This window comes from Rousettus aegyptiacus, unplaced genomic scaffold (assembly GCF_014176215.1).
Source record: "Rousettus aegyptiacus isolate mRouAeg1 unplaced genomic scaffold, mRouAeg1.p scaffold_m13_p_16, whole genome shotgun sequence".
Lineage (NCBI taxonomy): Eukaryota > Metazoa > Chordata > Mammalia > Chiroptera > Pteropodidae > Rousettus > Rousettus aegyptiacus.
The window spans coordinates 36,631,217-36,647,214 of record NW_023416291.1 but is presented as its reverse complement, the minus strand read 5'-3'; the positions used below and the strand labels follow the sequence as shown (position 1 = coordinate 36,647,214).

Genomic DNA, 15,998 nt, shown 5'->3' with positions numbered 1-15,998 from the left:
TTACATTCCTTTCTTTGACTATAGGTGCAATCCTGCAGGTCACTGGCAAGAGGGCATTGAAAAAACGACTTTCAGGTTTTGGGATTAGGCATGAAGGACAATTTAGAGTCATGACAAAAAAAAATGTTATTCTAAAAGAATAAAACATAAAATATGCCTGAGGAAAAATTACCTGAACTTGAAAGCACCTGATAAAATTAACCTATAAACTATAATGATTAATGAAGAGAATTACTAAGTTCATTTGAAAACTCGTAATTATAATGGGATATTTTAACATATTTTCTCGGGAAATGAAAAACACAATATTTGTTAGCACACAAGACCTTAGACAACAATTACAACTTTTATGAAACACCTACAGGAGTTTTCACTTGACAAGAAAATACATGAACTTTTAACCACATACAATCAAACATGACTGAAAATGTACTGAGGGATTACAATTAGCTACAAGTAAAACACACACAGTCTTCCTGACCATTGCTGTTTTTTTTTTTTTTTTTTTTTTTTTTGATGGCACCACTGTAGATGTCATTATGAACAAGGAAAATATACTCACTGGCACTGTTGACAGTGGAAATTGTTTCCTATACAAATTAGACCTTATACATATATAATTAAAGAAGAGGGGAATCAGACATAAGCATGAAAGTTTGAACCGATTTTCTGGTAGACACAAGAGGGTTTACAGAAAACTCCTAACTCTAATGAATCTTTAATGTGAATTTTGTGAAGACATCAGTGGAAATGCATGCTTCTCCGAAAATGAATTTCAGACACTTAGTTGTTGGTGGTTTTGATAATGGACAGGAAGATGTCCTTGAAGCTCCTATTATCTGTTTGCTGGAATGTTGGCTCCATAATCTGACTAATGCCTTCTTCATTTTTGTCTTCCAAATCTCATGCAAGTGAGCCTACTAAGAAATTCTACCATTGACCTCAAAGGAGATGGTTTCTGGAAAATCAAGTTCCTACTATTACCCAACGGGAGGGAAAATCTCCAGCTTTAGATTTTGTTGCCCTATCACAGGTCCCTCTTCTTAATTCAAAGTCTATTCACAAACATGAATCCAAAGGAAGGACAAAAAGCAAAGGCCCAAATATTAAAGTAATTCACATATAACTATATACTTTCCTAAACTGGCCACACATAAAACTTATTCCAATTATTTCTTAGTATAGAAAATAGAAAAAGTCTCTTATCTCCATCACCCCAAAAAAGAGCTTTGTCCGAGGAGACATAGAATAAATATCTTGGACTAGGGATAAAAAGGACACCATTAGACTACTAGGAAAACCCGAATACCAAATTGTAATTTTTCGATGACCCTGTAAAACAAAATAAAATATTGTAGAAATATTTAACCTAACTGTATATAAAAATTTCAATTCACCCATATATCTAACAGGCTTTAAAATGGAAATAAAATATTAGTAAATGTTTTAAGAAAAAAAATACTACCTACTTATTTTATGTACTATTGTTGAAAGACAATTCTCAGAAATATCTCACATAAGTATCCATTTCTGAAATTAGTATAATCCAGTCCAATGAAGCACCATAATAAGAAGTTCAACAAACACAATATATTTCAACATTAATAAAAACTCCTTCATGTTGAAAACTTTCTGGCACATTATACATATATTAATTTTTATTAAACTTTCTCACATTACTTACATTTTTCTTTTTTTTTTTTTTTGGAGGGAATTTTCACTTGAAAGACGGTAGACCAATTCAAGTCTTTCCCATGCTGTTTATAATCTAGAGATTTTATGCAGTAAGTCCTTTTATGCTTTTGAAAAAAACTGGGATAACCAAAACCTTTCCCAAATTCTGCATATTAATATGTTTTTTCTCCAGTGTGCATTTTCACATTTTCAAAAGGTTGTATGATAAATGTAGACTTTTCCATATTGCTAACATTCGTGAGGTTCTCTTCAGTGTGAGTTCTTTCATGTTTCCGAAGATAACGGAGACAAGTAAATGCTTTACTACATTTTTTACATACATATGGTTTCTCTCCAGTATGATTTCTTTCATGTGTTTGAAAACTCTGATAACATCTGAAGGCTTTCCCACATTCCTTACATCCATAGGGTTTCTCTCCAGTATGAGTTTTTTCATGTGTTTGTAAGGAACTTTGATCTTTGTAGGCTTTACCACATTCCTTACATTCAAAGGGTTTCTCTCCAGTGTGATTTCTCTCATGTTTATGAAGATCACTGGGATACCTAAATGCTTTATTACATTTTTTACATTTATAGGGTTTCTTTCCAGTGTGATTTATTTCATGTTTTCGAAGATAATGGAGACAAGTAAATGCTTTACTACATTTTTTACATACATACGGTTTCTCTCCAGTGTGATTACTTTCGTGTGTTTGAAAACTTTGGTAACATCTGTAGGCTTTTCCACATTCCTTACATTCATAAGGTTTCTCTCCCGTATGAATCCTTTCATGTATTCGTAAAGAACTGAGATATCTATAAGCTTTACCACATTCCTTACATTCATATGATTTCTCTCCAGTATGCGTTCTCTTATGATATCGAAGAGAACTGGGATAACCAAATGTTTTGCTACATATTTTACATTCATAGGGTTTCTCTCCGGTGTGATTTCTTTCATGAATTTGGACACACTGATGAGAACTGAAGGTTTTACCACATTCCTTACATTCATAGGGTTTCTCTCCAAAATGAGTTCTTTGATGTGCTTGTAAAGAACTGTAATCTCTGTACGCTTTACCACATTCTATACATTCAAAAGGTTTCTCTCCAGTGTGATTTCTCTCATGTTTACAAAGATCACTGGGATACCTAAATGCTTTACTACATTGTTTACATTCATAAGGTTTTTTTCCAGTGTGATTTCTTTCATGTTTTCGAAGATAACGGAGACAACTAAATGTTTTACTACATTCCTTACATATATATGGTTTCACTCCAGTGTGATTTCTTTCATGTCTTCGAAAACTTTGATAACATATGAAGGTTTTTCCACATTCCTTACATTCATAGGGCTTCTCTCCAGTGAATTTACTTTCATGTCTTCGATAATTTTGATAGTATCTGAAGGCTTTTCCACATTCCTTACATTCATAGGGTTTCTCTCCAGTGTGAATTTTTTCATGACGTCGAAGAGAACTGAGACAACTGAATGCTTTACTACACTGCTTACATTCATAGGGTTTTTCTCCAGTGTGGGATCTTTCATGTATTTGAAGAGAAGTTGAAGAACTACAGGTTTTCCCACATTCCTTACATTTATAGGTTTTCTCTCCATTGTGATTTCTCTCAAGTTTTTCAAAACGCTGGAGATAACTGAAGGCTCTCTCGCATACATTATAATTATATAACTTGTCTCCATAATTTTGATCTTCACATGGCTTGGGTCCTGTGGGATGACTGATGTGTATATTATAGGATGAATGATTCATGAAGACTTTTCCACACGCACTGTATTTCCGTGGTTTTACTTCAGGAAGAATTTTTTTCTTCTGACTGAGATTTGGAATAAGGCTGAAGTTTTCTCCACATTGACTACTCTCTTCACCTTCACGCTGTCTCTGTAATATTAAACTTCTGTAAAAATTGAGAAGTGCATTACTAATTATTCCTTCATTAATGATTTTATAATTATTAGAGCAGCATTTAAACTATATTTTCATGATTTATAGCAAAATTGTAGGTTTTCCCCTGTCTGAATGATTTGAAACTGAATACATGTACTAAATGCTCTGCAAGAGGATTCAGTCTTGCTATTACCAAAACAGTGATATTCATCTACAGAGCTTATTAATGGTATTTTCCATTTGAACTACTTTCAAACACTGAATATATTTGTCACATAAGAAAATAATTTGATGAAATTTTCTGAGAAATTTGAAGCAGGAGTTGTTTTGGTTGCGTCTTTTTTAAATTTCACAACATAACAGATTTCTCATTTTCTAGTGCTTTCTATTGTGACTCACCTTCGTTTTCTCCCCCAGTTTTTGTACTGGCCTCCAATGTCATGATTGTCCCATTTCTTTCCTAAAATCGAGATTCAAAAAAATGATTACAAAGAAAATTCTCAGATTCCAGCTCTACGATGAGCTGTGACTAGCCTAGTTTATTTATCAATATTTCCCTTTTCACATTCTTCATCTGAGGACAATATTAATGAATTAATAAAACTTATTCTCTAACTAAGTGAAGTTAACTTGTCATCCTTACCCACTGAGGCCAGGTTTCTGAAAGTTTCCTGCATCACATCTCTGTAGAGTTTCTTCTGTGAAGGATCCAGTAAGGCCCACTCCTCCATACTGAAGTTCACAGCCACGTCCTCAAAAGCCACCGAGTCCTAAAACATCCCGAATATGTGTACAGTAGAATGCATAAGAATGACAGCACTCCACATATAGACTTCATTTGTCTCCGAACACTTCATGACCTAATCATCATAAAATCACTGTCCAAATTTCCTTCCTCATAAATTTAACAGTATCATAAACACATGGAAATTATTTATATATTCTGTTTGTAATCACATTACATCTTATTCATCTCTAATGGCAGAATTGAGAGAATGTTGGGAAATGACAGAAATGCTATTCAAGTAAAACAAGTATTATTTTAAGATCAATTCCTTGAGAGAAATATTCTTTCACCTCTTTCCTTATTTCCCACAATTTACAGCACTCCATGAGGCAGATGTTAACATCTGCATAAGGTTTTAATGAATAAAAGCAGTAAGAACTACAAGCTTTTTGTTCTATTCCTATCACCAAACATAAGAGTCCAGGAAGCCTGTAGAAATCCCACTTTTAACAAAGCCCACCTGGCCATGTTGTCCCAAATTCCTCCAGAACATTAGAAGTAACTGTAGCAGCTGGCTGAATGAAATATTATTATGGAGAAACACTGCTCTTATCTGATGTAAAACTGAGTCTGCAATGATTTTTTCCAACAGAACATAACATCTCCATTCCCCAATCCAGAGGAAGTGTTTCCTCACCAGTCACTCTACAGGCTGCCCTCCTTTCTTCTGTCATTTCTGAGCTACTCTGGAGAGTAAAGAAGCTTGATACCTCATGGGAATCCCTCAGCTGATGACACACATGGCCAATAGGGTATGAAAGGGGTTGTTATACTTCCACAATTGAGTCTTTGCAGAAAGTATGGCAGGACTCAAGAGAGGCATAAGATAGACTGAGAGGACAAGAAAAGGTGCACGGACTTGTTTTTTATTGAGGTTGTGGGTGACCTAAGGTGAGTGTTCACACACAAGGGCAGGAGCTTGCACGGATTCAATCTCTTGCTTCTCCAAAGGAGGACACACTAAAACTTCTTATCACCTTGTACAGATGTAGGGCACTGGAAGAAGGAGGAGGGATGAGGCTCTAAAGCTGTCAGTCATCAGTCATTAAGAAGTGGAGCAGGAGACTGCAGGTTTCTGGTCTGGCATTTAAATAATTTAGAAGCTGTCATTCCCAAACTCACAAGAAAAAAAGCAAAAAAACTTGAAATGAAATTTTCTGAGATCTATCAGAGCATTTAGGTCACAGGGCAACCCACTGCCTCCAAAATTCCAAAAGAGATGATAAACACTACATTTGAAATAAGTTCAGTCTGTTCCTAACACGGCCTGTATTCAAGAAGATCTATTTCAGCAAAGTCTAACGCAAAGACAAAGAACAACAATCTCTCTCTCTCTCTCTCTCTCTCTCACACACACACACACCAAAAAACAAACAAAAATAGAATATAATATCCACGAACTCAAGGAGAACCTTCTTTAAACAGAAGGTTTACTACACATGATGGGAATACCTAAAGGAAAAGAAAGGCAGAAAAGCACAGGAGAAACCAGTATAGTAACAATCACTGAAATTTTCCTAAAATGAATGTTAAATGACGAGATTCGGGATAGCTAGAGAACACCAAATATGGTAAAACAACAGAAATGCACACCCAAATATCTTATATTTACACTAGACAAACGTCAAAGACAAAGAGAATAAAATGAAAGAAGCCAGGGGGTAAAACACCTTAGTAATAGAGATGCAAAGATTAGGATTAAATCGGATTTTTCAGCAAGAAGGCAAGCAAGAAGAGAATGGAGTGAAATATTTAAAGTTTTGAAAAAAGAAAAACATTGCCTAAAATTATGCATCAGACAAACTAACCATTCAAAAATAAAGGAGAAATAGAAACTTGCTGAGATAAAAATTGAGGAAATTTGTCAATAGTACAACCATTTTGAATAAAATGTTCAAAAACTCATCAGAAAGAATGTAAATGATAAACATGGAGGATCATAAAAAATAAAGGTAAAATATCTTTTTATTTATTATACCACACATGACATTTGGTTTACGATATTAGCAATTATGTATTTGGTAATTTCAAGTTATGAGTAACTGAAATAAACAAAAGCAATGTGACAAGGGACAGTGAGCGGGACTTGGGAATAGTGTGGTATAAGGTATCTGAACAACCATTAAAGTGGTGTAGTGTAACTTGACAGAGGTGGTGGCTCAGTTGTAAATGTACAGTGAAAACTCAAAGGCTACCACTGAAAAAGTTTAAAAAAATATGTATAACTGATTCAAGAGAGAAGAAAAAAAAATCAAGTCAAATTCTCTATTAAAGCCAGAGAAGGCAGGAAAAAAGGTTGATGACAAAAAGAAACAAAGAACAAGACAACAAATAGAAAACAGGACAAGTAGTGGTAGATAATTAATCCAATTGTATCAATCACTACTTTAATAACTACAACTGAAAGACTAATACAGTACTTAATATCAAATTTAAAAAATCAAAATTATATGTCATTCACAAGAAACCTACTTTAAATAAGAAGACACAGATAGATAAAAGGTAAAGGCACCAAGAAAATGTACCATGACAACAGTAATCAAAGAAAAGCTGGCATGGGGATATGAATTTCAGATAATGCAGATTTTGAACCAAAAAAAAAAAACCCTCAGAGATAAAGGAACATTACTTAATGACAAAAGAGTCCACCTCCACAAGGGCACGGCAATCCTTTATATGTATGTACATAACACAGGGGCAAAATATATAAGGCAAGAGCAGAGAGAATGCAAGAAGAAATAAAGGAATCCACTACTATATCTGTAGATTTCAATACCCTCTTATCGCAAATTATAAATTCCAGTGGCAGAAAGTCATGAACAGCAGAGTGAAACTGAATACTATTATGTAACAACAAAATTTGATTTAAGAATTATAATCTATGATCAAAATCTGATTTAAAATTTTAAATCACTGTAATAACTTCATGCAAAAACAGCAGAATATACATTCTTCTGAAATTCACATGGAACCTTCACCAAGACAGAACACATGCTGGAATATGAAACATAGCTTAACAAATTAAAAAAAAAAAAAAACAGATTTCATACAAAATATGCTCATACCACAGGCATTAATCTAGAAACAAATAATAGAAAGATAGGTGGAAAAACCACCAAATGTATGCAGATTCAATAACACAGTTCTAAATAACACATGGGATTAAAGAGATCATCGCAAGAGAAATTTAAAATTATTTAAACTAAATGAAGTGAACAAAACAACTTATCAAAGGTTACAGAGGGGCAGCTTACTCCCAGAAAGAAATGTTGGCAGAAGCCATTGTTTCTTTGTTAAGCCCCACCCCTCCACCTACCTGCAGACACAGATGGCTGCCATATCTGAATCTCCATCAACCTAACTAGCACCTTTCCTTCCACCCTGGTGATTCCCTGAGATCCCGCCCCCACCCCCCACCCCATCCCCCACAACCTGCAGGCCCACCCAAGTTGTTTCCAGTGGCTTTTCCACACAAAATGCTTCTCTTGGCTCATGCTGCGGACTCTCCTAAAATCTCTCAAAGGTTCACAAAATCCAAACAAGAAGCATATGACCTCAGCCTGCCCTACACCTCTTGCTAAGCAGCCCAAGCCTGACACTAGCAACAGCCAGCCTCGGTTCATGGTTTGGCCTCTCGAGGTACCTCCAAGCCTCTGTGCACAGCCAGTCATTTCTTGAATTCCCTGTTAATATAACTTTAGTACTGGACAATTTATTATACATAGCCCTTCAGTTCTTTAAGTAACAAACTCACATCAAACAAACAAAAAAAGTTCTTTTTGACAAGATTAATAAAATTGATAAACACCTAGTCAACATAACTAAGAAAAGGGAGACAGCAATTACAACATAAAGCCATCATGGGTAACTCCAGATGTGGGAAGTGGTCAGTGAAGCCTTATAGTGAAGGAGTCTCTGAGGACACTACCAAGTGTGGCTGCTATATGGAGATTTAAACAGTCTAGAGCCTCTAATGGTAGGGGCGCCCACTTTACTTGGGGCAGATTCTAAGTAATGGCATAAATGGGCTCAAATAAAACAAGGAATATGTTGCCTCCCAAACACAAAAGAATCCAGACAATGTCATGGGTACTGAGAGGGACAACAGCTATTTCTTCATGGTGTCACAAATTGAGTGGCCTTCTGTTTATTAATTTTTAAAAATGTAACCAAGGCATTAGGGCCTCAAAATATGTCTGGGACAATGGCCCATCCTCTTTTGTGGGGCTCCTTTTTCTAAAATATGTATGCCCTCAATGTCAAATGAATGTCCACAAAGGAGAATGTCATTAATGTTATGTCTCTTTTGAAACAAGGTAAACACAGCTCAGATCTTACCTGCAGAGACTATGTGCAATGGCACTGCTGCTGAGGTTCCCTGAGGGGAACCAGGTAAGGGTGTGTCATGTCCCTTCAGAGATGAAGGCCGAGTGCAGCTGGGAGGCTACTGACCCAGGCACTCAACAGACCAGACTTGGCCAAATCTGTGATAGCAGAATGTGTACAGTCGCTCAGTGGATGGAGGCAGTAATTCCCATAATGTTGCGAACTGGGACTAGGGGCTGATCTGGTGCCACCACTGTCTGAAGGTTGCAGTCATCCACTGTGAGGTGTCATTCATTCTTCCAGGTTTAACAACAGGCTAAATTCAGCTATTCAAAAGAGAGGCATTGGGGATAATCGCTTTTCCCTAAAAGGTTTCTTATAACAGTTTTCAATCCTTGAGGGTCCTGTTTACTTTACACTGGGCTGTACTAACTAATTTCAGTCAGGGGTAGGGCCCATGGAGTCCATTTTCTGAAGCCAGTTAGTTGAAGACTTAATTTAAATTCATGAACTGTTGGTTCAGAGCTGTCCTACTCATGATGGGCTATTTTAGGACAATCAGTGCTAGAAGTGTGAGAAAAGGCAAATATTTCTAATGCTTCAGGCCAAGTACACGCCACTTTGTCCTCTATATTATATTAAGTAATTCCCCTGAGGTCATGGGGGACCTTGCTTAAATTTACTGAGAGCCCAAGTATAACTGTAATTTAATACAGCACTAAGTAATTGCGTGATGGTTTGGCAATCACTGAGTTCCAGGTGATGGCACCATTAGTTCAAAATCTCTGTTTTAGAGGCTCAAAAGTCAAGAGTCTCCTTTTGTAATGTTATGTAAATACCTTTAGTATATTTCAGATTTGCAACTGGGTCAAATTGTGGGGCTTTTCTCAATACCCTTTTTCCTCATTTTCCTCTCTTTTCATGTCCTTTCCCATTTTGTATTTTAGGTCACTGGGTAAACTTTAGTAGGTGTCCTCTCTACCCTGGTATCTACCTATTATTCCCCTCAGAGGGCCTCAAATCAGTACCATCAGGGCTGGAGGCCTCCCACATTGAAAGGCTCACTATGTAGGATTTAAGGACCCAGGGTTTAAATCCTGTTTGAACTAGTCCCTTTGCTGTGCCACAGTGAGGCTGTGTGTTGTCCCCACTAGCTGCAGGGCCGAAATCTGCACTGAGGCAGAGGCAGGGACAGCAGCAGCAGAGGCACTTAAGGAACGTGGGGAGCCCTCTGCTATCAGGAGAGAGGACCCAGCCCACCAGCTAACCTGTCTCCTCTCTGTCTGAAATACCTGCGCTTTAAGGAGTGACCGTCTGATGGGCTCACCTCACTCAAGGGGTATAAACACCCATGAATCCCCTAAGAACCTCCTACTACTGAGGTGACCCCAGCCTCAGTCACACCTTCATGCTAAAGACACAGATAGGCCCAAGATATCGACCTTAAGTTATATTTTAAAAGCCAGATGAGGAGCATGGCATAGGGAATGCAGTCAGCATTAATGTAATGGCTGTGTGTAGAGCCACAGGGGTAACAGAGCAATCAGGGGGATCATTTCATAAAGTATATAAATGTCTTAACAGTGTACTGTATACTTGAAATGAATAAAAAATAAAATAAAGTGCTAAGAAAATGATGGTCAAGTGAAGGTCAAAGTTGCATTTTAAAGAATCTACAAATTCCAATGTGAAAGCATGCTTTAAAATTTTATAAACAATTTTTTTGATGATTGCTTAAACACTAAATCTGGAAATGAGTAACTTCTTGAAGCTCTGTATTTTGAAAAGGAGAGACAGAAACTGGGCTGCAGAGACAGAGGGTGGAATACACGACAGGCTGAGATATGCTGCCCAGAAGCATCTAGTCTTAAAAGTTGTCCACGTGAGATGACATTGCAGAAACCAGGACGCAACTCCAACTCTGAAGAAAACATTGCTAAACAGCTTTTGTACAGATTTTCTCAAATACCCACAATCATTGCACTATTGCAATACAGTGATATAATGTACTTATTTCCAATTGGTCACTCGAGAGTTCTACCTTAAAAACTAATCGTCTTTCCCAAGAGCCTGATTCAGTAGCTATGGTTTGGGAAGCAGAATTGTTTTTTCAAGTGCCCCAGGTAATTTCCTGAGATGTTTGGAAAACACTAATACAAGTGACTGAAATAAATGGAAGTTCTGCACACACAAAGCTGTTAAACCTAAATTAAATAGAGCCACTTAAAGTACTGTGCTACTTTTACATTTAAACTGTCTCGTATGCTCTAATGAAAGAAAAATTTAGTTTTGCTTATTAAAAAGAAAAAAGTTATGTTACGAATATTGGAGGGACTAAAAAAATAAAAATAATCTTTAAGTGGACGTGAAGTAATAGCATAGGTAGACTACATTCAAAAGATGTTTGAAAAACAGTCAATATTCCATCCTTATTTTAAAGATGCTAATTGTATTATATATTTAACATTTTCATTTCATCAACTGCTAAACTTATGGAAGTTGCTTTAAAGAAATGGGGCTTGACATTAACTATGTCATTAATTTTCTTAAAATGTTTTGCTTTTATTAAATTGATATGCGTTCATTTAAAAAATCCAAACCACAAAGTACAAAAAGAAGTAAAAACTATTCAAAATCTTACGATCTTAACACTGTAGATGTAACGTGTAAGCACCCTTCTAGATATCTCTAAAAACAGATCATGTATAGAGTTTTACATAAACGAATTCATACTGTTTCAGAATCTGTTTTTTAAAAATCCAGCATAAAATTATATTTTTCAGTGTCTCTAAAAGAAAGTTGTCTCTACATCAAAAATTTCAATAGCTCTACGGGATTTCATCCTACGTATTACCAAAATTTACTCTGCACCTAAATTTCCTAAGCTGTAAAATAGTATAAAAATAATACTGTAGTCCACATGCAGCATATACAACAGTGCCTAGTATATAATGAACGTTCAGTAAATGTTGGCAACTATTATTATTATACATTTTGTTTTCCAATTTTTAAATATTAAAAGCAATATTGTAATTTTTAAAAAGCCTAAGTGTTAAGGGGAATGAGAATACATAGGCTGCAATATCCAATGGTTAAAGATATCCAACAAAAACAAACACAGACATTGGCATCTAAACAGATAAGCAGCCTGCTTCTCTACAGTTCAGAAGGAAACCCACATTCAGAAAGGTGAACATGTTCCCACAATTGGTGTCTAGGCACTCCTGCTTAAAACAGAACCCTGGAGTGGATCAGTCCCTAGGGAAGAAGGGGAGGGACACCTGAGCAGCCCCAGGAATGAACTCTGGGAGCCCCACACCCCTCTCCCCTCCGATAAGCACGGAAGCACTCCCTCCCCCAGGCTTCCATTCTCACAGTGAGAAAACTCAGCCTGATTCAGCTTAAGTTCTGACCCCAGTGAACTCCCCGATTCATAAACCCTTTGTCCACGAGACAGAACCCCTGATCTTCAAAGACTTTCTCACTGTGCAAATTACACTCTGAGCACACCTACACTGTGGATGCAAAACTCTAACCTATGCCTAAAAACAGGCCCAGGGGAACCACAACTAAAACCCCATAAGATCCTCATTCCCTCCTCCCAAACGTATGTGTACCCCCAGATCTCCAAGGCTGCAGCTTCTCTCAGTGTAAAGGCTCCTCCATGGTGGGTGTGAGCAAGTAGGTCACCTGCAGGGGGAGGCTTTCCCAGGAGAACCACTGGGCCTTCAAGTGCTTCTCTTTGCAGTTCAAGGGGGCCTTAGCTTGGGTCACTGACCACAGGTCTTTGATTGTACTGGAGCTGCTTTGGACCACTGCTGATTTTAAATGATAAATGCCCAGTGTTTGAGCAAATTCACATAAACACAGTGTTGTGTGGAAAGGAAGGAATAAAATTGTAAGGGCCTTCTCCTAGTTCAGTTAGAAAATTCTTAAAATCTGTTCTTTTCAGAAAAATGTCAGTTAATTACATTTTCAGGGAAAGTAATTGGTTTGTAAATAATTATTCATACTTGAGTTCTTCTGCTCTGCAAGTCTAAACCTGGAATTTTATTTGAAAACACCCAAAGTAAAAAAGAATTACTAGACATGCTCAAGGGACAAAAGAGTAAAAGAATTCTACGGAAATGGAATGTAATACTGGAATATTTTTTTTCTGAAATTCACCTCTTTTGTGTCTGTTTGGAACTATTTTATACTGTCTTTCAAGCTCTAAAATTAAATTTATTTTAGCCCTATTGAAAAACTGAACGTTGGGTCAATAATGTTTTCAAGTGACAAACCCAGGGAGGGGCAGTGCTGACAGAAAAGAATGCCCAGGAAAGTTTCCCAAGAGGAGCCTCCACCACAGGACTTCCCACAGGGTGTCTGTGCCCAGGGGAAGTCCTGCAGGAGAGGAACGGGGATTTTAAACTACTTAATTTTAAGTATTTTAAGTTTTCCAGGTGGTTATTCCTGGCTCTCCTCTCCTGTAAAATATCTACAGAGAAAAAAATAAATCTTTTTAAAAAAAGTCATCCATGGCTTTGTGGGAAAATGATAAATAACTGATAATGATGCCATGACTTGAACCTGGCGTTTCGCAATGTGAGGAGGGATCTAAATATTTAGGGATTGACTGCAAGTCCCAGAACTAGGTAGGCTGGGAGGACAGGGACATGGGTCTGAAACCCTGCTCCCCAAACATTTGGAAAACTCAGGATACAATGAAAGGGTCCCCCTGGGGACACAATAAGGACTGGTGTGGAGGTAAAGAATGTCTAATCCTGCAGAAAAAAAAAAATTTATGTGTTTATTAGAGTTTATTTGATTCAAACAAAGGCTATGCCTGGAAGCAATACCTCAACAGATCAAGAAAAATGTTTCTCAGAATGACAGTTTGCAGGGTTTGTTGTTGTTGTTGTTGTTTTTAATGCATTTGGAAATGAGGAGGGAAAGCAAGAAAGATTGATTATACGACCATGGTAGAAAGCAAAGTGGGGATTAGATTACAGGGTAGTTAACAAGATTATGCGCTCTCGTGAGGGTGGTTATGTTTCCAAGACGTCTGAATAAGAGGTTGTGTTGACCTAAATGCACAAGAACAATGGACAGAGCTTGCTTAAAGCAAAGGTAAATCTTTAACTAAAGCAGTTATGTGCCTGGGGCTTGACTACCCACCATGACCTGCCCAGTTAGGAATTTATGATCAGATCACACCCAGAGGTTACTTTCGATGAGATTTATTACAGTGCCTCTTTTTCGTCCACACTGGGACCTCACAAAGGACAGCTACTCCCTGCATGAAGCCCAAGAGACCCACTCACCATTATCCCCATGACTCTCCCAGTGGTTACACCACCATCTGGAGAGAGGGGCTGCAGGGGCAGAGCTGTACAGAGAGGCTCCAGGGCAAAGTTGCAGCCCTCAGTGACAGGACAGAATGTACCAGTCCCGAATGACTGCCAGTCAAGCCTCCACCCTGCGTGCCAGAGGGACCGAGCTCCAAGCGGCGACCCCTGGGAGACAGGGGTCCACAGACTTCAGAGGTGACCGCAGGGAGGCCGGTCCGCCGCGGCCGGTTTCAACCGGTTCAAGCCTGGCCCTCCTCCCGTCTCACCGGGCCCCACACTCACCATTTTTCGGTTTCCTGGGTCTCCCTAAGTCCTTCCTACTCTTAGTACCAGTGCAGATCACAGCACAGCAGACACTGCGACCAGCCCACCACAAACCCTGAAGGGCAGGCGACACCGAAGCTTAAGCGCCCTTGAAAACATTGCCTAGCGTTGCCCCACCCATTTGCCCCAACGGCGCTCCTGATTGGACAGGTCCCAAGTCTGAGTGACAGCCAACAGGAGAACTCTGGCTCCGCTGAAACAGTTTCTCCAGGTGGGCGGGAACTTGACCCAGCCTGGGACATTTGCATAAACAGATTTTTTTTTTTTTTCCTAATCCTGGGGCTGCCTGTGTAGTGTTTTCTTTTTTAAGTGAAAAAAAGTTTTTATTACACTTAAATTATAAGAAAATAAAATTTCTAAGAAAATCAAACCATAGACACAGTGCCTTTAAAGGGTTTCCTTTCATCATGTCAGGTTGTTACATAACTAAAATTAACCAACTTGAGTCTTTTTAAAATCAGACTACGAATAAAACAAACAAACAAAAATAAACAGGCAGAGGGAAAAGAGATCGCCTAGGGATACAGTGTTAAACCATTTTCACAGTTCAGTTTGAATGGCTCTTGGAGAATGACGCAAACCACTTGACTTTTTCATTCATTTTGTTTGCATGTGACACCTTTACTGCAAAAACTGAATTGTTTCTGCTTTATCAGTTACTCAGAGGACTAAAACTGTAACAGTTGTTTCCTCAAATACTATAAAACACTAAAATTGACAATAACTTTTAATTTTGTGCTTTATATATATTAAAAGTATTTTGTCGGTTTTGTTATGTACGTTCATCCATTCACTCCAAAAAAAAAAAAAAAAAGTATCTCCACAGAACAAGAGGCAATAGCTCCCGCCCAAGAATGTATTTCAATTTTTGTCCAGATGAAAGAAAACAAGTTTTGCACACACTCTTCAAGTCTTTACTTGCAGGCAAACTTCACTTGTTATCTGAAATTCTCCCATTCTCAGCCTCAGAGGCACAGGTGGTTCAAGTTTCAGTTCTGCCTGTGTTGTTCCCCGCAGCTCTTTGTGGGCACAGGTGTGCCCAGAGAATTCCTGATATAGTTTCCAGATGGAGCAAGAAGCACAGAACATGAGGGTGACTCAGCCAAGGTGACACTGAGACAGGAGGTCTTAGGTCCTCTAGGAGTCTTGGGCTTGGCAGGAAGGCTGTTTAGTCCACTCATGGAACTGAGACCCTTGTTCAGAAATGCATACACTTAAATGTGACCTCACCATCTGTAGTAATCTGGCTATGTTTTAGTCTTTGATCTTTGAAAGCATTGAGCCTTCCAACCATCCCTGCCTCTCACCTCCACTCATTTGGTCTTTAAGCGATAGAAGCCCAGAGCACTTGGCTGTGGTAGGAAGGTGGAACCAGCAGTCCCAACCTGGCCTGAGGGACTCTTCTCAGTCTAACCACAGGGGGTGAGATGTGTTCATTACATTCTCACATGTACATTTTACACTGGAAAGAAACTTAATTAAGATAATCTTTTGTATCACTCCATAGAGAATTTTAAAATGTAAACCACTATATATCCCTCAGAAAACTGATTCCTATTTTTAGTAATATAAAAAAATTAGATCGTTGTGTAAATACAGGCACCTGGAAATTTTTCTCCCATTAGTTTTATTGAGGCATAAATGATC

At 38.0% G+C, this 15,998-nt stretch overlaps 1 protein-coding gene across 1 annotated transcript; it reads right to left on the bottom strand.

Annotated features, from left to right (window-relative positions):
- Positions 1-239: 239 nt before the first annotated feature.
- On the bottom strand, positions 240-14,460 carry LOC107509466 (zinc finger protein 791). The gene is made up of 4 exons (XM_016141969.2): positions 14,310-14,460; positions 4,225-4,351; positions 3,981-4,041; positions 240-3,591 (listed from the first exon to the last, which is right to left on the bottom strand). The coding sequence occupies exons 1-4, from the start codon at positions 14,310-14,312 to the stop codon at positions 1,848-1,850; spliced, it is 1,935 nt and encodes a 644-aa protein (XP_015997455.2). The 5' UTR covers positions 14,313-14,460; the 3' UTR covers positions 240-1,847.
- Between the last annotated feature and the right edge of the window lie 1,538 nt (positions 14,461-15,998).

Coding starts and splice junctions, on each gene's coding strand:
- LOC107509466 (XM_016141969.2), bottom strand. Junction 4,042..4,224: donor CAGAAACCTGGCCTCAGTGG/GTAAGGATGACA, acceptor TCTCGATTTTAG/GAAAGAAATGGGACAATCAT. Junction 3,592..3,980: donor AACTGGGGGAGAAAACGAAG/GTGAGTCACAAT, acceptor CAATTTTTACAG/AAGTTTAATATTACAGAGAC.